This window comes from Heterocephalus glaber, unplaced genomic scaffold (genome assembly GCF_053883595.1).
Source record: "Heterocephalus glaber isolate CG9 unplaced genomic scaffold, H.glaber_assembly_v1.0 deba00001429, whole genome shotgun sequence".
In the NCBI taxonomy this organism is placed as follows: Eukaryota; Metazoa; Chordata; class Mammalia; order Rodentia; family Bathyergidae; genus Heterocephalus; species Heterocephalus glaber.
In genome coordinates, this window is record NW_028258294.1 from 29,310,758 (window position 1) to 29,336,831 (window position 26,074).

The 26,074-nt window shown below is 38.8% G+C and overlaps 1 protein-coding gene across 10 annotated transcripts in view; it reads left to right on the forward strand.

Moving 5' to 3' along the window:
• Window positions 1-26,074, forward strand: part of Ttc12 (tetratricopeptide repeat domain 12) — an 89,056-nt gene that overhangs the window by 54,844 nt on the left and 8,138 nt on the right. For 5 of the 10 annotated variants that reach the window (XM_087212380.1, XM_021237788.1, XM_087212382.1 and 2 more), the window contains 5 exons: window positions 7,569-7,757; window positions 9,114-9,174; window positions 9,853-9,990; window positions 10,475-10,573; window positions 11,028-11,096. In XM_087212380.1, coding sequence (XP_087068506.1) covers window positions 7,569-7,757; window positions 9,114-9,174; window positions 9,853-9,990; window positions 10,475-10,573; window positions 11,028-11,096 — 556 coding nt within the window. The remainder of the gene's footprint in view (window positions 1-7,568; window positions 7,758-9,113; window positions 9,175-9,852; window positions 9,991-10,474; window positions 10,574-11,027; window positions 11,097-26,074) is intronic. The other 5 variants (XM_087212385.1, XM_087212388.1, XM_087212383.1 and 2 more) reach the window with 3 other exon arrangements.

Genomic DNA, 26,074 nt, shown 5'->3' on the forward strand with positions numbered 1-26,074 from the left:
CCCTCCCTTGAATGCTAGATAACAATATTCTGCCACTGGATATCTCTATCTCAACATCCATGAGTATCATAAACTAACAAATCAAAATGTGGTCCTTCAAATCAGACCTCTACCTGAATTGCCTGTCTTTGTGAGGAAGATTGCTTATACCAGATACTGGAGATGAACTTGATCACCCCTTACCACCTACACAAGATAGTAGATTGTCAGTTCTTGTTCCTTAGTATTGCCTAGATCATCTCTTTCAGTACTCCTCCTCCACTTTTAGTTATTTCTTCTCAGTTTTGATGGCCTGCTTTTTGATAGTAGCTCTTATTCTGCTACTGCCACAGTTCATGCCCTTAACCTTTATTGTCTGGACAATCACAGTGCTCCCCGATCCCGCTGCTCCCGGCCCAGAGGTAGGGACTTCTGAGCTGCTGTCCCACTATTCCTGGTTCAGAGGAAGGGGCTTCCTGGCCACCATCCCTCCCACTGCTCCCAGCCCAGAGGAAAGGGCTTTTGAGCCACCTTCTGTCCTGCCACTCCCGGCCCAAAAGAAGGGGCTTCTGGGCCACCATCCCTACTGCTGCTCCTGGCCCCTATCCCACCTCTTTCAGCTCAGAGGAGGTGAGCCATGAGGATGCCAGTTGCACCCACCCTGCTGCTCCCCAGTTGAAATGAGAAAACACATAAATAAGTCTCAAAACCAGACTTCCAGATCACCTACAGCAACCCCAAAGGGAAATGAGATGGAACACTCTGATACTCAACCACCTGGACCCACTGAGCTAGCAACAAAAGGGGACCTGGAAAAAATGAAATCAGAAATAATTTCTCAGATAACAGGAGAAACAGTGCTCCTAGTGCAAGACATGATTAATAAATCTAGAGAGGAGCTCAGGAACATGATGGAATCCCAACATAAGAAACAAATGGAATCCATAAAACAGATGCAAATAGATTTCCAGGACATGAAAAACTCCATTGAAAGTCTACACAGAAGAATGAGAAAATGTGAGGACAGAATTTCAGACATAGAAGATAAGATAGCAATTAATGACCAAGAAAAGAAAAATTGCTTTAAAATTATAAGGGAACATGAGAAATCAATCCAGCAGCTGCTAGATGATGCAAAGAAGAATAACATAAGACTGATTGGGCTCAATGAAGAAACAGGAGAGAGTGGAGATGACATAAAAAAAAAAACTCTTTGCAGAAGTAATGGCAGAAAACTTCCCAAGCAGGGCAAAAGAAATTCACATACAGATAAGTGAGGCATACAGGACTCCAAAGAGCCTTGATCAAAAAAAATCTACACATAGGCATATAATTTAAAGATTCCAGAAACTCAACAAAAGTTCTACAAGCGGTTAGAGAAAAGAAACAAATCACATACAAAGGAAAGCCCATCAGAATCACAGCAGACTTCTCAACACAAACCATCAAGGCAAGAAGAGCTTGGAGTGACATATTCCAAGCCCTAAAAGAAAACAGCCTCCAACCCAGATTGATGTACCCTGCAAAATTATCTTTCCAAATTGATAGAGAAATAAGATACTTTCATGACAAAGAGCACCTTAGGAACTTCGTGAACACCAAACCAACACTCCAAAAAGTTTTATACACTATCCTAGGAACAGACATTGAGGATCACAACCCCAGGAAGCAAAGCAGAATAAACCCATCTGACACAACAAGAAATTAAATGTAAAGGGGGAAAACCCAACAAAAAGAAAAAGTCATGGCAATGACAAGTCAATACGTTTCAGTTATAACCATCAACGTTAATGGTCTCAATTCACCAATCAAAAGAAATAGACTGGCAGAATGGATCGAGAAGCAAAATCCAACAATATGCTGCATACAAGAAACACAGGTAATTCAAAAGAAAACTCATAGACTGAAAGTTCAAGGGTGGAAAACAATACTCCATGTGACAGGAACCAAAAAAAAAAAAAAATCAGGAGTAGCTATCCTCTTTCCAGATCAAGTAGATTTCAAACCCACACTGATTAAGAGAGATGAAGAAGGACATTACATCCTTGTAAAGGGAAGAATCCAAAAGGAAGAGATGACAATCATAAATATCTATGCACCAAACACTAGTGCACCCAACCATACAAAACAAATACTAATGGGCATGCAAAGTCATATATGCACTAATACAATTGTAGAGGGGGACCTCAACATCCCACTGTCACAAATAGATAGATCAACTAGACTAAAAATAAGTAATGAAATACTAGAACTCAATCGAACTCTTGAACAAATGAACTTAACAGATGTTTACAGAGTCTTCCACCCCACAAAATCAGAATACACATTCTTCTCAGCTGCACATGGGTCATTCTCAAAAATAGACCACATACTCACACATAGAACATGTTTAAGTAAGTGCAAAGGAATTGAAGTTATCCCCTGTGTATTATCAGACCATAGTGCAATGCAATTGGAGATCCATAGCAAAAGAAACCGGAAAAATTTCATAAACACATGGAAATTGAACAACACACTTCTGAATAACCAATGGGTCATAGAGGAAATTAAAGAAGAAATCAGACAGTTCCTTCAATTAAATGACAATGACAATACAACATATTGGAATCTATGGGACACAACGAAAGCAGTCTTACAAGGGAAATTCATAGCAGTGAATATGCACACTAGGAAAACAGAATGAGCCCAATTAAACAACCTGATGCTGAACCTCAAGCTTCTAGAAAAAGAAGAGCAGGACAACTCCAAATCTCATACAAGGGAGGAAATTATAAAGATCAGAGAAGAAATCAATGCAATGGAGACTAAGAGAATGATATAAAACATCAATGAAGCCAAGAGTTGGTTCTTCGAAAGAATCAACAAAATTGACAAACCCATAGCAAACCTTATCAGAAAAAAGGAAAGAAAAGGCCCAAAGCCATGCAATTAGGAATGAAAAGGGTGAAATTACAACAGACCCAGCAGAAATCCAGAGGACCATCAATACCTACTTTCAGAACCTATACGCCAATAAGATGGAAAACACAGAAGAAATGGACAGATTCCTAGATACATATGAATTACCAAAGTTGAACGAAGAAGACCTAAAAATTCTAAACAACCCAATATCAACCAATGAAATTGAAAATCTAATTAAAAACTTGTCAACTAAGAAAAGCCCGGGCCTTGATGGCTTCACTGCTGAATTCTACAAGACATTTAGAGAGGAACTGCTGCCACTACTGTTTAAACTCTTCAATGAAATTGAAAGGGAAGCAATACTCCCAAATTCATTCCTGGAAGCAAGCATCACCTTGATCCCTAGAGCAGAGAAAGACCCAACCAAAAAGGGGAACTATAGGCCAATCTCACAAATGAACATAGATGGAAAACTCCTTAATAAGATACTGGCAAATAAAATGCAGAAGATCATCAAGAAGATCATACACCCTGATCAAGTGGGATTCATCACAGGGATGCAGGGATGGTTCAACATACTCAAATCAATCAATGTAATACAATATTATCAATAGAGCCAAGGACAAAAGCCATATGATTATCTCCATAGATGCAGAAAAAGCATTTGACAAAATCCAACACACATTCATAATAAAAACCCTAAAAAAATTGGACTTAATGGTCTCTACCTCAAACTGATAAAAGCCATCTATGAAAAACCAACAGCCAATATCATACTAAATGGTCAAAAACTGAAATCCTTCACACTAAAATCAGGAACAAGACATGGATGTCCACTATCACCACTCTTGTTCAATATAGTTTTGGAAACATTAGCCATGGCAATTAGACAAGAGAAAGAAATAAAAGGAATAAAGATAGGAAATGAAGAATTCAAATTGTCATTATTTGCAGATGTCATGATACTCTATATAGAAGACCCCAAGAAATCCACCAAAAGTCTTCTAGACTCAATAACCAAATTCAGCAAAGTAGCTGTTTACAAGGTCAATACACAAAAATCAATAGCTTTCCTCTACACCAATGACAGACTCACTGAGAGAGAAATATGGCAAATAATTCCTTTCACAATAGCATCCAAAAAACTAAAATACTGAGGAATCAACCTAACAAAAGAAATCAAAGACCTCTTCTCTGAAAACTATGGCACTCTGAAAAGAGAGATTGAAGATATCAGAAAATGGACAGACATCCCCTGCTCCTGAGTAGGAAGGATTAATATAGTGAAAATGGCCGTACTTCCAATACTGCTATATAGATTCAATGCAATCCCAATTGAAATCCCAGCAGCATACTTCATGGACCTTGAGAAAACAATCCAAAAATTCATTTGGAACAAGAAGAGACCCAGAATAGCAAAAGCAATTCTAGGTAACAGAGACATGGCAGGGGGTATCACAATCCCTAACCTGCAACTCTACTACAAAGCTACTGTGATAAAAACAGCATGGTACTGGCAAAGAAACAGACCTGAGGACCAGTGGAACAGATTAGAAGATGCAGAAACAATGCCAGACACACTCAGCCATCTCATCTTCGACAAAGGAGCCAAACACCCTCACTGGAGGAAAGATAGCCTCTTTAAGAAAGGGTGCTGGAAAAATGGGGTTTCAACTTGCCAAAGATTAAAACTAAACCTATGTCTCTCACCATGCACTAAACTAAAATCAAAATGGATTAAAGATCTAAATATTAAAATAGAAACTCTGAACCAGTTGGAACAGAGGTTAGGTAGAACCCTTGAAGACATCAGTGTAGGAAAAGATTTTATGAACAAAAGGTCAGTTGCCTGTGAACTAGCACAAACAATCAACAAGTGGGATCTCTTCTTATTAAAAAGCTTCTGCACATCAAGAGAAACCAGCATCAGTGTGAAGAGACAACCCACAATGTGGGATAAAATCTGCACCAGCTCTTCCTCAGACAAAGGTCCACTATCTCGAATCTGTAAAGAACTTAAAAAGATCAGACCTCCCAAATTTAAAGACCCAATCTGAAAATGGGCATCTGAGGTGAACAGACATTTCTCACACAAAGAAGTAGAAATAGCAAATAAATACATGAAAAAGATGTTCAACATCACTGGTCATTCAAGAGATTCAAATGAAAACAATGCTGAGATTCCACCTCACTCCAGAAAGAATGGCTGCTATCATGAAATCAACCAATAACAAATGCTGGCGGGGCTGTGGGGAGAGAGGAACCCTGCTCCACTGCTGGTGGGAGTGTAGACTGGTGCAACCACTATGGAACTCAGTATGGAGATACCTCAAAGAACTAGGACTGGAAGTCCCATTTGACCCCACTATTCCCCTGCTGGGGAACTTCCCCAAAGAATTAAAAAAATCATACCACAGTAATATATGTGCACCCATGTTCATAGCAGCACTGTTTGTGATAGCTAAAACTTGGAAACAGCCCAAATTCCCATCAACTGGAGACTGGATAAAGAAAATATGTTTCTTTTTATAAAATGGAGTACTACTCAGCCATCAAAAGTGAGAAGTTAGAGACATTTATAGCTAAATGGATGCACATTGAGGCAATACTCTTAAGTGAAATAAATAGGACACACATAAATAAATACCGAATAGTTTCTCTGGTGTGAGAAACTGAAAGTGTAAATAAGGACTAAATGTATAACAGGTAATGTGAAATAGGAAGAAAAGGGGCAAAGGGGAAGGAAGTGGGAGGGCTAGGGGAAAGGATAGAAGGGAATGGGATTAATATGAGAAAATGGAAAAATAGGAACAAAATCTTTGTAAATAGGGAGGAATGGAGGGGTTGAAGGGAGGGCTGGGCAAGGGTGAAAAATAAGAATCAAGAGAGATTATGTAAAGGTGCAAATTTCTAATGATGAAAGTCATTATATTGTATTCCTAAAATGTACCAATGATTAGAATGAATAATCAATAAGGCAAAGTAGAAAGAAAATGTCCAAAGAGCTAGGGGTAGTGGGAGGGGCAGGGGAAAGGAAAGAAAGGAAAGGAAAAATGATGATTAATGGAAAAAATTGAAATAAAGTCTTTGTAAATAGGGAGGGGTGGTGCGGGTGAAGGGAGGGCTAGGAATGGGGAAAAAATAAGAACCAAGATGCATTATTTAAAGGTACAATTCCCAATGAGAAATGTAATTGTGTTGTATACCTACAAGGTACCAATAAAAGAATTTAAGAACAAAAATATCACAGTGCTCCCCTGGTTGGATTCCTCCTATCCTACCTGCTATAATCTGGTCTCCACCTAGCAAAGGGATTTTTCTAAAATGCACATCTGACTTATTATTTCTCTACTTAAAATGATGAAATAACTGTCTATTGTCCAACACTATTTCTCCAATTTCTGAGACAAAGTGTAGTCACCCACGAATGTGGTTAAAGTGCAGCCTCCTCCCTATTCAAATAGACAGCAGCCCAGAAATCCATGCCTGCCTCCACCACCACCGCACAAGTCATCTACCAAATACACTTGGAAGAACATGGACCTCTAGGGTTACTGGCAGGCATAGAAGGCCCGCCATGACTTTGGCTCTGTCTAGCTCCCTTTCCTCACTACTCTCTGTCATCTCATCACACCCTAAGAACTAACTCTAAGGAGCTGCCAGCAATCCCCAAAGATACCTCATGGATTGAGAGCACCTCAGGGAGTTCTGCCTGACATGCTTTGTTTTGTCCCCATACTGTCCTAGAAGTTTTCTGGAGCCAGGATGGTGGCTTGTTTGATCATTATTGCCCCAGAAACTACCATATTGCCTGATACACAGTCAGCACTTATTTATTATTATCAGTTAAACAAATAAGTGAATGAATAGCTAACACTTGTTTGATGTCCAAAATGTCATCTGCTATTGAAGCCTTCTTCCTCTCCAACCCCTACACCTCCTTCAAAGTGGACTCTGAGGACCACCCAACATATGTCTGTTTCTAGCACACCACCTAACACAATTTATCTTCCTCAATTACTTACACATGTGCCACAGTAGGGGACCAGGAAGCCAGTACTGAACACAGTACTCAGCACACTGTAGATTCTTAATACTGGATAGACACATTACTCTTCCTTCCTTTGTCTGGTGCCAATAAATCCACTTGGGCAGTCTAAGATTGCATTCCCTTTTTTTGGCAGCTGCACCACTGTTGGCCCAGACTCTGTTTGCAATGTCTGAAAACTCTGAAATCTTTTCCATTTCAACCAGTTCAAAAGCAGATTTCTGAGTTCTATTACTGACACAGAATTTTCAGCTCTTAGCGGAGGACTCTGAGTGTAACACTATTAAATTTTATATGATATATTTAGCAGCCTGTCAAGATCTTGTTAAATCTTTCTTCTATCACCCACTTTATTATGGGGCCCACCCACTTTAGTCATCAGCAGATTACTAAGTGCCCCATTTAGATGTCATCTAACTTAATGAACTTGATGGGGCCAGAGCACCAAGACTACTTCCAAGCTGGTGGCTGATAATCAGTAAACACTAAGCTTTGGTTAAAACTGTTTAGCTCCCAAGGAATTCACATTAAATAGTGGAGCCATTCTGAAAGGGCAATGTCGTATCTCTTTGGGGTGGGCAAGGAGCTGGGACACCCAGGAAGGCATGGATAGGCCACCCTTTCGATTTCTGTCATCCAGATGCCGACTTCTTCCTGGACTCCTTGCAGAGTTCTTGTTTGGATATACAGGTAGTTGCAAGACAACCCACTCTCAGGTTTCTATGGATTTCTGCAGATTGCTGGAAGCACTGCTATCATTTCTTGACTTCTCGGACAAGAAGGCCAGTACTGCCATCGGACTGCTCACAGACTTGGCTCTGGAAGAAAGGTAATGCTTTTTACTTCCAGAAATTGACAATTCTTCCACCTATATTGAGTTGTCTGATTTTTTAAAATGTGCAGTATACAGTGAGGCTAGGCCAAGTCTCTGACTGAACAACACAGCATTCAGAGCAGGAGGGCTGATGCCTACCAGGAGGCTGTGATCATCCACTTTTATCTCAGGCCCTCTGAGTGGAGGATGACCCTGTCTTCACTGGCTCTGGGAGCAGTAATATGCAGTTGGATCTTTATATCCATGGGCTCTGCATCTGCATATTCAGCCAACCACAGATTAAAAATAGTGGAAAAATGTGTCTGTACTAAACATATACAGACTTTTATTTTTTATCATTCCCTAAACAATACAGCACATGAACTGTTTAGCACTTGCATTGTATAGGAACAGTAAGCAATCAAAAGATTAGCTTTAATTTTTTTTTTTGGAACCGGGGATCAAACTCAGGACCTTGCGCTTGTGAGGTAGGAGCCAGAACCACTGAGCTAAATCCCTGGCCCAATTAGCTATAATTTTAAGTGTACAGAAGAATGTGTGTAGACTATATGCAAAAACTATGACATTGTATCTAAGGGAACTGAGCATTTAGAGATTTTGCTATCCAGGGGTTTCCTGGAACCAATCCCTGGCAGATGCTGATTAATGACTACTTGAAACAGTGCCTTTCATAGTCAGCACACCTATTATGTGTCAGGGAAACTCCTCCTCTTAATCAGTGCCTAGGAAATTTTTGGTGAATAAACAAATCAGAATGAGCAGTGAAATGCAGCCTTGGGTTGCCAGTGGCATTATGGCGGGGTGCCTCTCTTCCTGCCCTGACTTCTGTATTTTAGTTTTGCTTGGCTGCTGGGGAAGATAGTAAAGGCCAAAAATCACATCTTCTTTAAAAATTTCCTTACAAACTTTAAAGGTCTTGCCTAGAAACAGTCATGTAATGGAGAGCTGCCTGTGCTTGCAGACAGGCAGCCAACTGGCATGGGCAGGAAGTGTGGACTGCTGCTCTGTCATGTGCAGATATATGCAGTTGGGTCCTCACACAGCACACACATAATGTATAAAGTCAGCAAGGGACCGGGATGCAAAGTCAGCTTATAAGAGGATTAAGGATTCTAGCAGCTTCTGCCTAAGATAGATGCCAACTGAGATCTGTCATTTAACATTAAAAACTTGGGAAAATTAAGCTACATTACATACTTTGGACAGGAGGGAGGTCAGAATGAATTGTCCATGCCTACTGTAAATCACACAGGCCCAGTTTATAACTGTTTGCTACATTACCCAAGATACCGTATTTACATTATCACTTGTGCTATGTAAAAATAATCCTGGCTGACATTTTCTTGACAGATTCCAAGTCTGGTTCCAGGCCAACCTTCCAGATGCTCTCTTTGCATTCACAGGTGTACTGGTGAGCAAATCCTCATTTCTGTCCTTTACGTGGGGAGCTTGAACAAAGTTGTTTAAACATAGTTTCAACCACTGAACCCTCATTGACTCTCAGGTTGATTAATCATTTATTCACAGCTGGAATTTACGCTGATTCTTAGTTACCGAAATGGCTGCAGGCAGGACAGGTGGCGGTGGTACATGGATGGGGCTGGTTACATGGAAAAAAGCTGTGTGCAAACCGTATCTAGGTGAAGGGAAAAGGGTTGGTCAGTCTCCATCAGTCCCCTCCTGATACCAAGTCTTTTCACCTCCATCAGGAGGACAGGTATAGCAGCTGTTACTGATGAAACAAAGGATAGTAAGGGTTCTTCTGGAGACCACGCTGTTCCTAGTGAGCCCTAGAAGTTTCAGTGGCACTAAGGGAGCATAACCACATCCCAAAATTTCATAGCTGTGAAAATGGGGGCTCTGAGAAGGGAAGGGCTTACACAGGCCTCCCAGTGAGTTGGTGGAGGAGCCAAGGCCCTTTTGGGTCTACTGCTATGTGCTTCTGTCCTGTTGCCAGTGGGACCCCTTTGATGTCCCCAAGTAACAGTAAGCTCACTGGTTCCCAACTTTTTGGTGAGTGAAGACCACTCTTAGTGGTAGCATCATTTACCTGCTCTCTGAGGTTTTATTTTCTTTTCATTCACTTTAGAAGAGAGATCCCATGGTAACCAACTCCTCAGCGCTGTGCAGGTGTATTGCCATCATGGGAAATCTCAGTGCTGAGCCTGCTACCCGAAGACACATGTTGGCCTGTGACGAATTCAGGGATGCCTGTTTGGGACTCCTGGTATTTTTAGATTTTCTACTCAAATTTGGTATTTTATCCTCTTTGGGTCCATTAACTTCTTCTTAATTATCTGGCTTTTCCAAAAATTCTGTTTCTCAGGGTGCTGAAGCCAATGGGTTATCCATTCTGTAACCATAGATTTTATGGGTTGCAGGCATAAAAGAGCCCTCCAGATCAAGTCTTCCCCACCCTGGTGGGATTTGTGGGATTTTCTGGTGGAGCTTCCTTGATCAACCATTTCAGAAGCTCACCTTGGGCTAGGAAGATACAGAGAACTTTGGCAAAGATCCCCAAGCCTTCTTTCATACCTCCTAGATGAACACTAACTAATGGAACTGGCCTGCGCACTTCTACCATCACTTAAGTCCACGACATTGAAAATTCAAGGAATGTGGGTAGCTCTGCAGTCCTTGTCCAAGGGAAAAGATGCCCAAGAAAGCTGTCAAGAGAGCAAGGTCATTGATTACCTTGTTTTATTTCCAAGGCCAGGTGCAAGGATGACATGGACCTATACAGAGAGGTCACTTACACACTCCTGGGACTCATGATGAACCTATGTCTTCAGGTCCCCTTTGTCTCAGAGGTATGGACACATGTCTCCCACCCTGCTGCTCTGAAACAACCTGAACACATCCTGTTGCATAGAACTATACACAGCATATGGACTTCGGCAGCAGCAGTGGAGATGGGGAGGGCTGGAAGGACACTCCATCACTTCCCTCTGTTGAGGACAAGATGAATCAGTCATATATTACTTCAGAAAGTTGCCTGCAAGTCCAGGGTGTGCTGAGCATAGCACTGGATGCTGTATTTACAAAGTCAAATAAAATATGGCCCCTACTGTGAAAGTATTGCCAGAGTTACGGGGAGATAAAGATGGAACAGAATAGGAAAAGACCCAGAAGATTTGTGGAGGAAATCTGGACAGAATGTGTTAAGAGGGAGTGGGAAGTTCTGTTTGTTTGCTCAGAAGAAGCTCTACAGAGGATTTTAATAATGGGACATTAAACTCTCCTCCCTTTTCCTGGTGGTTGTAGGTTTGGGCTGTGGAGCTGAGCAGAAGATGCCTGTCTTTACTAAACAGCCAAGATGGGGGCATCCTAACTGTAAGTTTCTCAGAGAAGTACAGAATCAGCATCTTTGTTTCTGCTCTAGTTTCATTTTGATGTAGGTGGGTCTTAACCTTTTGGCAGTCACTACCTTTGATAATCAGCTGACTCTTGAAGGTTTGGTGGGGATACATGCCTCAGTATGATGCTCACAAGCACATAAATACCAGATTCTGCTTACAATTTGGGGAATTTGGTGACCTTTCCCCAGTGCCCATCTGTGGAGTCCATAGAATCAGAATCTCTTTTCTGTATTGCCTGGAATCTGACCAGTGGACACAATGTAATCTACCTGATTTGTCCCATTCCAAGAGATCTTGTGCACACTGGACAAGACAAAAGATTGTATCTAGTATCCCTTCTTTTCATCATCGAAAAAGCTAGGACCATGTTTTAAAGGCTGTGATCTTGGAGGTGGTTTATGCATATAAGTTTTGACCCCTTTGGAGATTTATGCAGGAATGGATTTCTTCATTCTGCTTCTGAGACTGAAGCAAACTGAGGGGAAAAAAGCCAACAAATTCACAGAGAGAACATAAGAAAACTTTTGTTGGGTGAGAAAACTTAGGCCTGTAGTTAGCACAGTGCATTCAAGAGATGAATAATAATATGATTCAAGAGGCTATTTGGCATTGTCCTGAGATGTGTCTTCTTCACTCACATTACTAATCATCCATGGTTTTTTTTTACCTTTTAAGACAGGGCCTAAAACTATAGAAAACAATCAAAGCCATATCCAACCCAACATATTTTGTTTAGGGCCAGCACTCCGATACTACATTATAGTGCAAAGGTTTGGGGTTTTTTTCCCATTAAGTTTATTGGTACATTTTAGTTATAAAATACTGTTACAAACATCACTGGGATCTTGTACCATTACATGAGTATTTTGGTTCTTTTATTTTTCCCCTTCCCCTGCCCTCCCTTCACCCCCTCCACCTCTGCTATTTGCAAAGACTTCGTTTCCATTTTTTTCCTTTTCTCATATATTTTCTTTTCCCTTTTTTCCTTTCCCCTACCTCTCACACTTCCCCTGCGCCTTTAGACCATTTCTTCCTATTACACAATATCAATTATACGGTTTTGAAATTACAATATCAAGATCTAGGAGACATTACTACAGATTTTACAGAATTTAAAAGGATATAGAATGCATATTTCAAAAATCTGTTTTGAAATAAATTTGACAACTTCTAAGAAGTACCTTGGAAGACAAATTAATGAAACTAACTCTGAAAGAAATATAAAATTTGAATAGCACCTATTAAAGAAAGTATATTCCTAGCTTGAAAACCTACCCATATGACAACAGCAGGCTCATATACATTTTAACTGATAAATTATATCAAACATTTAAAGCAGAAAAAAGAAGGAACACTTCTCCCCTCATTTTAGGAACTCAACATTGTGCTAGTCCTAAAACTGGATAAAGATCATAGAAGAAAAAAGTATGAACATAGATAGAAATTTGTTTAACAAAACAAACTCTTAGAAGTCAGATGTGGCAGGATGTAGAAAGTGGTTTTGTTATAGGGATGGCAGTGTTGGTTCAGCATTGGAAGACCCACCCCCAGAAGTCATCCTTTTAACAGAGGAAAGGAAAAAGCCATATGATCCTGTCACTAGTTGGAGAAAAAGTATTGGACTAAATTCCACAGCTGTTCATGGTAAAAGCTATCAGGAGACTAGAAATAGAACAGAACCTTCTCAACAGATTAAAGACATGGACTCCATACTTCCAGTGAGAATGCCTCATATAAATGGAGAAGATACAATGCTTTCTCCTTAAGGTGGGGAACAAGGGCAGATATGCTTACTCTTTATCTGTCCATTAAACTTTGAAACCTAGGCCCCACCAAAATAGTCTGGCAATAAAATGACACCATTAGGATAAGATTGGCAAGGTAGAAGCAAAGTCTTTATATGTAGATGAAATGATCATCTACAGAGAAAATACTAAGAAATCTCTAGGAGCCACTAGAACTTGCATTTGAATTTAGCAGGATTAGAAAAAACAAGGTATATATAAAAATTCAGGTCTGTGTATACTTGCCATAAATGAAGAATTGGATATTGAAATTTAAAAGTTATGTAGGAATACAAAGGACCTAGAAAAGTTAAAAAAATAGTGTTGGAAGACGTTTAGTACCTAATTTTAAGACTTCTTCTAAAGCTAGAGTAATCAAGGCAGTGTTGGTGTAAGGAAAGACATAGAGATCATTGGAATAAAACAGAGAATCTAGAAATAGAACCACACATATATGGTCCACTGAGTTTTGAAAGATTATTTAACATTAGCATTTTATAGAATATACACTCAATTCAAGAGCAGAGGAAGAGATAGTGTTTTCAGCAAACTGCACTAGAACACCTGGTAACTGTATATAAAAAACTAACTTCAACCATTTATTTCCATACATGAAAATAACTTGAAGAGATCTATGAACCTAAATATGAAAGCCTAAAAGTATAAAACATTAAGAAGAAATTATAAGGGAAAATGTTTATGAATTTTGGGTCGGTAAGAACTACCTAGTATACAAAAGACATGATGCATAAAAGAAAAAAATTGATAAATGAGATTCCATCAAAATTTAGAGCTTTAAATGACATCATTAAAATGAAAAGTAGTTCTTAAACAGACCATATTTACAATGCATATAACCTATGACCAGAATATATAAAGAATTCTTAGAGCTCTTTAATAGACAACCCAATTAAAAAGTAGACACAAGAAGATGATAAATAGCCAGTACAGCACAAGGAATGGTGTGCAACTCTAGAATCAGAAAAATACTAATCAGTACAATAAAAAGATTGAATTATACACTCATTAGGGAGATGAAGTTAAAAGTTTTAAAAGCCTCATCATGACTTTTTCTTTTTGTTGGATACTCCCCCTTTGCGTTTAGTTTGTCACGCCCAATGGATTCCTTCTGCTGGGTTTCCTGGGGTTGTGGTCCTCATTGTTTTTTCCTAGGATATTGTCTAAAAGTTTTTGGAGTGTTGATTTGGTATTCATGAAGTTCCTAAGGTGCTCTTTATCATGAAAGTATCTTGTTTCTCCATTAATTTTGAAAGATAGTTTTGCAGGGTACATCAATCTGGGTTGGAGGCTGTTTTCCTTTAGGGCTTGAAATACATCACTCCAAGCTCTTCTTGCCTTGAGGGTTTGCACTGAGAAGTCTGCTGTAATTTTGATGGGCTTTCCTTTCTATGTGATTTGTTTCTTTTCTCTCACTGCTTGTAGAATTTTGTTCTTCTGTTGGATTTCTGGAATCCTAACTATTATATGCTTATGTGTAGATTTTTTTTGATCAAGGCTATTTGGAGTCCTATATGCCTCATTCATCTGTATGTCAAGTTCTTTTCCCCTCCTTGGGAAGTTTTCTGCCATCAATTCTGTGAACAGTTTTTTTGTCATCTGCACTCTCTCCTCTTTCTTCGTTGACTCCAGTCAGTCTTATGTTATTCCTCTTTGCATCATCTAGCAGCTGCTGGATTGATTTCTCGTGTTCCTTTACAATTTTAAAGCAATTTTTCTTTTCCTGGTCCCTAATTGCAATCTTTTCTTCTATATCTGAAATTCTGTCCTCATATTGGTTCATTCTTCTGTGCAGACTTTTGCTGGAGTTTTTAATCTCCTGGAAATCTGTTTGCATCTGTTTTATGGATTTCATTTGTTTCCTATGTTGGGATTCCATCATGTTCTTCAGATCCTCTATTTTTTTATGTGTCCTCTAGATTTATTAATCATGTCTTGCACTATGGGCACTGTCTTTGCTGTTATCTGAGTAATTATTTCTGATTTTGTTTTTCCCAGATCCTCTTTTGTTGCCAGTTCAGAGAGTCCAGGTAGTTGAGTATCAGATTGTTCCATCTTGTTTCTCTTTGGGGTTGCTGTAGGTGATCCAGAAGTCTGTTTTTGAGGCTTTTTTACGTGTCTTCTCATTTCCACAGTGTGTGTAGGGGTGCTTCTGGTGCCCACGTAGGTTACCTTCTCTGCCCTAGGAGCTTGGGATGGCAGCAGGGGAGCCTCCTTCCAGGTGCTGGGACTGGCTTACCCTCTCTGCCCCAGGATCTTGAGATGGCAGTGGGGGAGCTTCCTTCTGGGTGCTGGGACCAGCTCAGCTTCTCTGCCCTAGGAGCCTGGGACAGTGGGGGAGTGGGGGGTGGGGGAGCTTCCCTCCGTGTTCTGGGACCTGCTCAGCTTCTCTGCCCTAGGAGCCTGGGACAGCGGCGGGGGAGATTCCTTCTGGGTTCTGGGACCTTAGTGCAAAGGTTTTAACCCAAGCTCCATGAAGTGTAGTAGGGCTTCAGGTTCTCTGCAACCCTGTATAATTGTGTCAAAAATTCTAAGTGAATATGCATGTCTATGATGGGGTATCACTGATTTCATCAGATCCTTAGAAGATGCCTCTGCCCTTCACCATGGTTAACACCACTCTTCTCAGGTGTGTAGGGTTATTGTCGGTGGTGCAGACCTAAAGCTGGGTCTGCTGCACTTCAGGGAAGCTCTTGGATCAGAAGGCCATGTGTGCTCCTGTTGGGTGCTGCCTACCTTGCTGAACAGAGCAGCACATTCACCATGGGAACATGGCCCTTGGGTTGGACACTCTCCATTATCTTGGGCCCGAAAAGGGATTTGTAGTATCAGATGTAGCAGAATTATAAATTGTGTATGGAGCTGGTTAGGCCAATAAGATTCATAATATGGTAATGCACAGGTTTATCCCTTCTCCTTCTAGAGACCTCAATAGAATGAAATTAAAGGCATTGGGAGAAGAAAAATCTACATTGACAAAGTATTTAGCCAAGAGATCCCCAATGGATCAGTAATTTTAATGCATTTCTGGAAGATGGAGAACAATTACAAGAGTGGAAATGAGACAGGGCTGATGAGGCCCTCATGCAGAGAACAGAGGGGACTTGGCTGGTTGATGACAAATTTGCCTTGTAGTACCCTGGAGAGGACTGATAGTTCACAACCTTAGGGACAACAGAACACAAGCATGAAGTGGAGGGCTGCATTTGACAATCTGCCTCCAAGCATAAAATAAGAGCATTTTTTAAAATTTTTCTCTTCCTTTTTTTCCTTCTCTTTTTCTTTATTTAGGACCATCTCAAAAAGTATAAGAATCACTGCATAAACAAATTCAAAGATCAGAGAAGAAAAAAACTTTGCTGTCTAGTATTTTCAGGTACCAGCTCTCTACCTGGCACTTCAAAACAAACTGCTTGGGCTGGGCATTTAGTTCAGTGGTTCTGCCTCCTGCCTTGCAAGCGCAAGGTCCTGAGTTCAATCCCCAGTACCAAAAAAAACACCACTTCTTATAAGTACAGAATGCCAAACATATCTGTCTTGCTTTTTCTTAAAGGTGATTGAGCAGCTATAGGTCACAGGAAATTTCATGAAAGTCACACACATAGGTAGAAAAGAGATAAAGAGAGAACAAAAATGGCAGAATAGAAGCTCACAACAAATCACAGTTTCTCTGGGACATAGAATTGAGACACATGGAAAGCAATTAATAAGCAAGGAGAAAGAGAAGAAGAGCTTTAGGGTTCAAAAAAGGACCAACAGAAAAGCCAAAAAAGCATGGAGAAGCAGAACTTAACCCCAAAAAACAAAACAACCTAGAACATGCTCCTCCTGGAGAGAAAGATCTGATTCCACAAGCCCAAGGTAAACCCAAAGAAGGCTAGCCCCTGTGATAAACAATGGACCAGCAATGCTAGCCCCAGGAAAAAAATAGTTATTTTAAGCAAAAAGTACAGTATGGGATTTACCCTGAAACTGACTCCTTCCACATGGCAGGCTAGCTTTGGAGAAGAAATCCATTGCAGTGTTCACCATATTTAGGAACCATTTTTAGAAGGGGTTTATTGTTTATTACTAAGATGCTCCAAGGAATCAGAAGTTCTAGAACAACTATACTTTAGGGTCTCTGGGGTCACCCTACTGTAGTGACTTGGATGGAAGAGAGGCAGAGGGCTAGTCAGAGTGGCAGAGGGCTAGTCACTGAAAACTTAGAGCTGCTGTGAGTTCAGGCTGTAGAGGACACAGTGGTCTCAGGGTGCTGTCTCTGAAAGTACTGAGATTGAGTTCAATGGATGGCTTGGCTCTCCTCAGTGCATCCTCTCAGTACAGAACTCAGTGACTTATTTAATTTCCCCATCTACCAGTGTAGTCAGTGATATGCCTCTGCTTAGACATTTGCCACATCCCTGGGTGTATGGACAGAGGGACCTCTGGAGCAGGGGGACTTCTGGAGCAGAGGAATAGTAGTCAGTAATCGCAGTGGCTCAGGGTGCACAGAAGGGCATAAACAAACTAAAAGCCTCTGGAGTGAATACAGTCCTCAGGTAGACAACATACCATTGACTTGTCCTGCCCAGTAGTAAAGGTGAAGCAGGGCTCAGCATTCACACAACAAAAAGTGAGTGTGGAACACAGCAGGCTCTGGTGTGACTCACTTTCTTTTCCCCATATATGATGGATTTCAATACTACAGTTCCTGGAAAGAAACTAACCACCCAAACACCTTTGTCTAAAGGAATTTTTTGGAACTCATTTCTCTATTGCTTGTTTTGCTTTTTTACCTTCTGTTTTCCTTTTTTTTGTTTTTCCTTTTATTGTTACTTTTACCAAATTCTTTATACTTTTCAAATTTTTTAATTGAATTTTAATTTCATTTTCTTCTTCTCATCGTCCTTTCCTTTCTTTTTAAAATTTTATTTCTTCTTTCATTTTTTCACTTTCCCCACCTCATCTAGTACAGTTGTTGCTTTTAGTGATATTTTTACTGTATGTCCATATCTGGTTTATCTGTATGTCAACATTACCGCAGTTTGTTGTCTCATTTCTTTTTTAAAAAACTTTTATTTTATTGGTACATTTTAGGTAAACAATATAATGACATTCGTTATTGGAAATTTGCACCTTTACATAATCTCTCTTGGTTCTTATTCTTCCCCCTTCCCCTGCCCTCACTTCAACCCCTCCATCCCTCCCTATGTAAAAAGACTTTGTTTCCATTTTTTAATTTTCTCATATTAATTCCATTCCCTTCTTTCCTTTCCCCTACCCCTCTCTCTTCCCCTTCCCCTTTGCCCCTTTTCTTCCTATTTCACATTACCTATTATACATTTTAGTCCTTATTTACACTTTCAGTTTCTCACACTAGAGAAACTATTTGGTATTTACACATGTGTGTCCTATTTATTTCACTTAGGAATATCGCCTCAATGTGCATCCATTTAGCAATAAATGTCTCTAATTTCTAGTTTTTGATGGCTGAGTAGTACTCCATTTTATAAAAAACACATTTTCTATATCCAGTCTCCAGTTGATGGTCATTTGGGCTATTTTCAAGTTTTAGCTATTACAAACTGTGCTGCTATGAACATGAGTGTGCATATATCACTGTGGTAAGATATTTTTAATTCTTTGGGGAAGATACCCAGCAGTGGAATAGCTGGGTCAAATGGGACTTCCAGTCCTAGTTCTTTGAGGTCTCTCCATATTGATTTCTGCAGTAGTTGCACCAGTCTACACTCCCACCAGCAGTGGAGCAGTGTTCCTCTTTCCCCACAGCCCTGCCAGCATTTGTTATTGGTTGATTTCTTGATAGCAGCCATTCTTTCTGGGGTGAGGTGGAATCTCAGCCTTGTTTTCATTTGCATCTCTCAAATGACCAGTGATGCTGAACCTTTTTTCATATGTTTATTTGCTCTTTCTACTTCTTGGTCTGAGAAATGTCTGTTCATTTCTGATGCCAATTTTTTGATTGGATCTTTCAATTTGGGAGATCTGAATTTTAAATTCTTTATAGATTCGAGATAGTAGACCTTTGTCTCCATGACAGCTGGTGAAAATTTTTTCCCACATTGTGGGTTGTCTCGTCACACTGCTGGTGGTTGCTCTTGCTGTGCAGAAGCTTTTTAGTAAGAAGACATCACACTTGTTGATTGTTTGTGCTAGTTCATGGGCAACTAAGGGTTTTTTCATAAAATCTTTTCCTACACCAGTGTTTTCAAGAGTTCTACCTAACCTCTGTTCAAGCCAATTCAGTGTTTCTATTTTAATATTTAGATCTTTAATCCATTGTAATTATAGTTGAGTACATGGTGAGAGATATAGGTCTAGTTTTAATCTTTGACAAGTTGAAACCCAATTTTTCCAGCACCATTTCTTAAAGAGTCTATCTCTACCCCAGTGAGGGTGTTTGGCTCCTTTATCGAAGATGAAATGGCTGAGCATGTCTGGAGTTGTTTTTGCATCTTCTAATCTGTTCCATTGGTCCTCAGGTCTGTTTCTTTGCCAGTACCATGCTGTGTTTATCACAGTAGCTTTGCAGAATAGTTTCAAGTTGGGGGGGTTGTGATACCCCCTGCCATGTCTCTGTTACCTAGAATTGCTTTTGCTATTCTAGGTCTCTTCTTGTTCCAAATGAATTTTTGTATTGTTTTCTCAAGGTCCATGAAGTATGGTGCTGGGATTTCAATTGGGATTGCATTGAATCTATATAGCAGTTTTGGAAGTATGGCCATTTTCACTATGTTGATTCTTCCTACCCAGGAGCAGGGGATGTCTTTCCATTTTCTGATATTGCCTTCAATCTCTCTTTTCAGACTGTTGTAGTTTTCAGAAAAGAGGTCTTTGATTTCTTTTGTTAGGTTAATTCCTTGGTATTTCAGTTTTTTGGATGCTATTGTGAAAGGAATTGTTTGCTCTATTTCTCTCTCAGTGAGTATGTTGTTCATGTAGAAGAAACCTATTGATTTTTGTCTGTTAACCTTGTATCCAGCTACTTTACTGAATTTGGTGATTAAGTCTAGAAGCCTTTTGGTGGAGTTCTTGGGGTCTTCTGTATAGAGTGTCATGACATCTGCAAATAATGACAATTTGACTTCTTCATTTCCTATCTTTATTTCTTTTATTTCTTTCTCTTTTCTACTTGCTGTGGCTAATGTTTCCAAATCTATGTTGAACAGGAGTGGTGATAGTGGACATCCCTATCTTGTTCCTGATTTTAGTGTGAAGGATTTCAGTTTTTGACCATTTAGTATGATATTGGCTGTTGGTTTTTCATAGATGACTTTTATCAGATTGAGGTAGAGACTTTCTATTCCAATTCTTTGCAGGGTTTTTATCATAAACGTGTGTTGGATTTTGTCAAATGCTTTTTCTGCATCTATGGAGATGATCATATGGTTTTTGTCCTTGACTTTATTAATATAGTGTAATACATTGATTGATTTGAGTATGTTGAACCATCTCTGCATCCCTGGGATAAATCCTACTTGGTCAGGGTGTATGATCTTCTTGATGATCTTCTGCATTCTATTTGCCAATATCTTATTAAGGAATTTTGCATCAATGTTCATTAGTGAGATTGGCCTATAGTTCTCTTTTTCAGTTGGGTCTTTCTCTGCTTTGGGGATCAAGGTGATGCTTGCTTCCAGGAATGAATTTGGGAGTATTGCTTCCCTTTTAATTTCATTGAAGAGTTTAAACAGTAGTGGCAGCAGTTCCTCTCTAAATGTCTTGTAGAATTCAGCAGTGAAGTCATCAGGACCCGGGCTTTTCTTAGTTGGTAAGTTTTTAATTGCATTTTCAATTTCATTGATTGATATTGGGTTGTTTAGAATTTTTAGGTCTCCTTCATTCAATTTTGGTTATTCATATGTATCTAGGAATCTGTCCATTTCTTCTGTGTTGTCCATCTTATTGGCATATAGGTTCTCGAAGTAGATGTTGATGATCCTCTGGATTTTTGCTGGGTCCATTGTAATTTCATCCTTCTCATTTGTAATTGCATGGGTTTGGGCCATTTCTTTCCTGTTGTCTCATTTTTGAGTGGTTCTGAGGATCAAGTCCTAAAAAGACAACTATGCATTAACAGATGTAAAACTCTCAATATTGAAACATAAGAAATATGAAAAAAGGCAACAAGAGTTCTACAAATTTCCACAACTTGTCAGTAACTGAATGCAGAGATATTGAAGTATATGAAATGCCAAAGAATTCAAAAGACTGGTTTACAAAGTGATTCATGACTTCAAAGAGTACACAAACAAACAACTGGATTCTTTAAGGAAGGGAATGCAGGATATGAAATAGCCATTTCACAAAGAGGTAGATTCTCAAGAGTAATCAATCAGAAATTTTAGAAATATAAAGCACAATAAGTCAAATCAAAAATTCAATGGAGGGCTGGGGATTTAGCTCAGTGGTTTCGCTGCCTGCTTTGCAAATACAAGGTCTGAAGTTCGAACCCAGTACAAAAAAAATTCAATGGAAAGCTTCACCAATAAATGTGACCATGCAGAAGACAGAATTTCAGGGGTTGAAGATAAAGTTGAGAAATTAGTATACTCAGACACTAATAAAATAATAAATTATTTTTAAAAATCCAAAAACTAAGTCAAAAGACCAAACTTAAAAATTTTTCAGTGTGAAAGAGAGTGCTGAGTTACAAAATAAAGGTATATAAAATCTATTTAATGTAATAGAAAATTTCCCAAATCTTAGAAAATGTATAGACATCCAGGTACAGGGGACATTTAGAACCCTAAATAGGCATGACCAGAAAGGAACTTACCCATGTAACATTATAGCTTAAATGCAAAGAATACAAAGTAAGGAAAGACTATTGAAAGCTGTAAGGGAGAAACACCAAGTCAGTGATACAGGGAAACTCACCAGAATAAATTCAGATGTTTCTGCAGAAACTCTAAAGTCCAGCAGGGAATGGAAAAATGTAGTTCAAACCTTGAAAGAAAATAACTGCCAACCTTGAGTACTATGTTCACCAAAGCTATCTTTCAAAATTGAAGGAGCCATAAAGGCCTTCCAAGATGAGCATGCACTAAAGAAGTTTATGACTAAGCCAGCATTACAAAAAGTACTTCAAGGAATCCTGTACACAGGAGAGGAAGAGTAGATCAACTATTGAAAATTAGGAAAGAGAAGAAATTAGACAGTTTCTACTAGTAAATGATAATGCCAGTACAACATACAGGAATCTATGGGACACAATGAAATCAGTTCTATGGAGGAAATTCATAACAGTGAATGCCCGTATTAGGGAAACAGAGAAAACTCAAATAAATAACCTAATGCAGAACCTCAAGCTCCTAGAAAAAGAAGAGTATAACAAACCCAAAACTTGTACAAGATAGCAAATTATAAGAACCCAGGAGGAGGTGCCCCTGCCAACATTCCACACTCTTAGGGCAGAGAAGGTGAGCCAATCCCAGTGCTCCCCCACCGCCATTCCATGCTCCTAGGGCAGAGAAGGTGAGCCACGTGGGTGCCAGAAACACCACCCCCACCCCCATGGAAATGAGAAGACACATAAACAAGCCTCAAAAACAGACTTCCAGATCACCTACAGCAATCCCAAAGGGAAACGAGATGGAGCAATCTGATACTCAAACACCTGGACTCCCTGAACTGGCAACAAAAGAGGATCTGGAAAAAATGAAATCAGAAATAATTTCTCAGATAACAGCAAAGACAGTGCCCATAGTGCAAGACATGATTAATAAATCTAGAGAGGACATAGATAAAAAAATATAGGAGCTGAGGAACATGATGGAATCCCAACATAGGAAACAAATGAAATCCATAAAACAGATGCAAACAGATGTCCAGGAGATTAAAAACTCCAGCAAAAGTCTGTGCAGCAGAATGAACCAATATGAGGATAAAATTTCAGATATAGAAGATAAGATTGCAATTAGTGACCAGGAAAAGAAAAATTGCTTTAAAACTGTAAGGGACCATGAGAAATCAATCCAGCAGCTGCTAGATGATGCAAAGAGGAATAACATAAGACTGATTGGAATCAATGAAGAAAGAGGAGCGAGTGCAGATGACAAAAAAAAAAAACTGTTCACAGAAGTGATGGCAGACAACTTCCCAAGGAGGGGAAAAGAACTTGACATACAGATAAGTGAGGCATATAGGACTCCAGCTAGCCTTGATCAAAAAAAGTCTACACATAGGCATATAATAGTTAGGATTCCAGAAATCCAACAGAAGAAAAAAATTCTACAAGCAGTGAGAGAAAAGAAACAAATCTGATAGAAAGGAAAGCCCATCAGAATCACAGCAGACTTCTCAATGCAAACCCTCAAGGCAAGAAGAGCTTGGCGTGATGTATTTCAAGCCCTAAAGGAAAACAGCCTTCAACCCAGATTGATATATCCTGCAAAAGTATCTTTGAAAATTGATGGAGAAATAAGATACTTTCATGATAAAGAGCACCTTAGGAACTTCATGAATACCAAATCAGCACTCCAAAAAATTTTAGACAATATCCTAGGAATAAACAATGAGGATCACAACCCCAGGAAGCCCAGCAGAATGAATCCACTGGGCATGACAAATTAAATGCAAAGGGAGAGAATCCAACAAAAAGAAAAAATCACGACAAGGCTTCTAAAACTTTTGACTTAATCTCCCTAATGAGTATATAATTCAATCTTTTTATTGTACTGATTAGTATTTTTCTGATTCCAGTGTTGCACACCTTTCCTTGTGCTGTACTGGCTATTTATCATCTTCTTATGTCTTCTTTTTAATTGGGTTGTCTATTAATGAGCTGTAAGAGTTCTTTATATATTCTGGTCATGGGTTATAAGCATTGTAAATATGGTCTGTTTAAGGACTACTTTTCATTTTAATGATGCCATTTAAAGTTCTAAATTTTGATGGAATCTCATTTATCAATATTTTTTATACATCATGTTTTTTGTGTCCTAGGAAGTTCTTGCCTACTCAAAATTCATAAACATTTTCCCTTATAATTTCTTCTTAAAATTTTATACTTTTAGGCTTTCATATTTAGGTTCATAGATCCCTTCAAGTTATTTTCATGTATGGAAATAAATGGTTGAAGTTAGTTTTTTATACACGGTTACCAGGTGTTCTAGTGCTGTTTGCTGAAAACACTATCTCTTCCTCCGCTCTTGAATTGAGTGTATATTCTATAAAATGCTAATGTTAAATAATCTTTCAAAACTCAGTGGACCATATATGTGTGGTTCTAGTTCTAGATTCTCTGTTTTATTCCAATGATCTCTATGTCTTTCCTTGCACCAACACTGCCTTGATTACTGTAGCTTTAGAAGAAGTCTTAAAATTAGGTACTAAACGTCTTCCAACACTATTTTTTTTAACTTTTCTAGGTCCTTTGTACTCCTACATAACTTTTAAATTTCAATATCCAATTCTTCCTTTATAGCAAGTATACATAGACCTGAATTTTTATATATAGCTTGTGTTTTCTAATCCTCTTAAATTCAAATACAAGTTCTAGGGGCTCCTAGAGATTTCTTAGTATTTTCTCTGTAGATGATCATTTCATCTACATATAAAGATTTTGCTTCTACCTTGCCAATCCTGTACTAATTGTGTCATTTATTGCCAGACTATTTTGATTTGGGCCTATGTTTCAAAGTTTAATGGATAGATGAAGAGTGAGCATATCTGCCCTTGTTCCCCACCTTAAGGAGAAAGCATTGTATCTTCTCCATTCATATAAGGCATTTTCACTGCAAGTATGGAGTATATGTCTTTAACCTGTTGAGAAGGTTCTGTTCTACTCCTAGTCTCTGGATAGCTTTTACCATGAACAGCTATGGAATTTAGTCTAATACTTTTTCTCCAACTAGTGACAGGATCATATGGCTTTTTCCTTTCCTCTGTTAAAAGGATGACTTTTGGGGGTGGATCTTCCAATGCTGAACCAACACTGCCATCCCTATAATAAAACCACTTTCTGCATACTGCCAGATCTGACTTCTAAGAGTTTGTTTTGTTAAAGAAATTTCTATCTATGTTCATACTTTTTTTCTTTTGTTTTCTTTATCCAGTTTTAGGACTAGCACAATGTTGATTTCCTAAAATGAGGGGAGAAGTGTTCCTTCTTTTTTCTGCTTTAAATGTTTGATATAATTTATCAGTTAAAATGTATATGAGCCTGCTGTTGTCATATGGGTAGGTTTTCAAGCTGGGAATATACTTTCTTTAATAGGTGCTATTCAAATTTTATATTTCTTTCAGAGTTAGTTTCATTAATTTGTCTTCCAAGGTACTTCTTAGAAGTTGTCAAATTTATTTCAAAACAACTTTTTGAAATATGCATTCTATATCCTTTTAAATTCTGTAAAGTCTGTGGTAATGTCTCTTTGATCTTGATATTGTAATTTAAAAACTGTATAATTGATATTGTGTAATAGGAAGTAAAGGTCTAAAGGAGCAGGGGAAGTGGGAGGGGTAGGGGAAAGAAAAGAAGGCAAAAGAAAAAATATAAGAAAAGGGTAAAAATGGAAACAAAATCTTTGCAAATAGGGAAGGGTGGAGGGGGTGAAAGGAGAGCAGGGAAAGGGGAAAAAAGTAAGAACCAAGATACTCATGTAATAGTACAAGACCCCAATGATGTATATAAATGTGTTTCATCCCTAAAATGTACCAATAAACTTAATGGAGGAAAAAAAGAGGAAATTATAAAAATCACAACAGAAATCAATGCAATGAAGACTAAGAGAATGATACAAAAAATCAATTAATCAAAGAGTGGATTTTTGGAAAGAATAAATAAAATCAATAAACCCTTAGCCAACCTTATCAAAAAAAGGAAAGAAAAGGCTCAAATCTGTGCAATTAAGAATGAAAAAGGTGAAGTCACAACAGACCCAGCATAAATCCAGAGGATCATCAATACCTACTTCTAGACCCTGTACTCTAATAAAATGGAAAACACAGAAGAAATGGACAGATTCCTAGATGCATAGAAATTGCCAAAGTTAAATGAAGAAGATATAGAAATTCTAAACACCCCAATTACAATGAGTGAAATTGAAAATGTAATAAAAAAATTTACCAATAAAGAAAAGCCCAGGTCTTGATGCCTTCACTGCTGAATTCTACAAGACATTTAAAGAAGAACTATCACCATTAC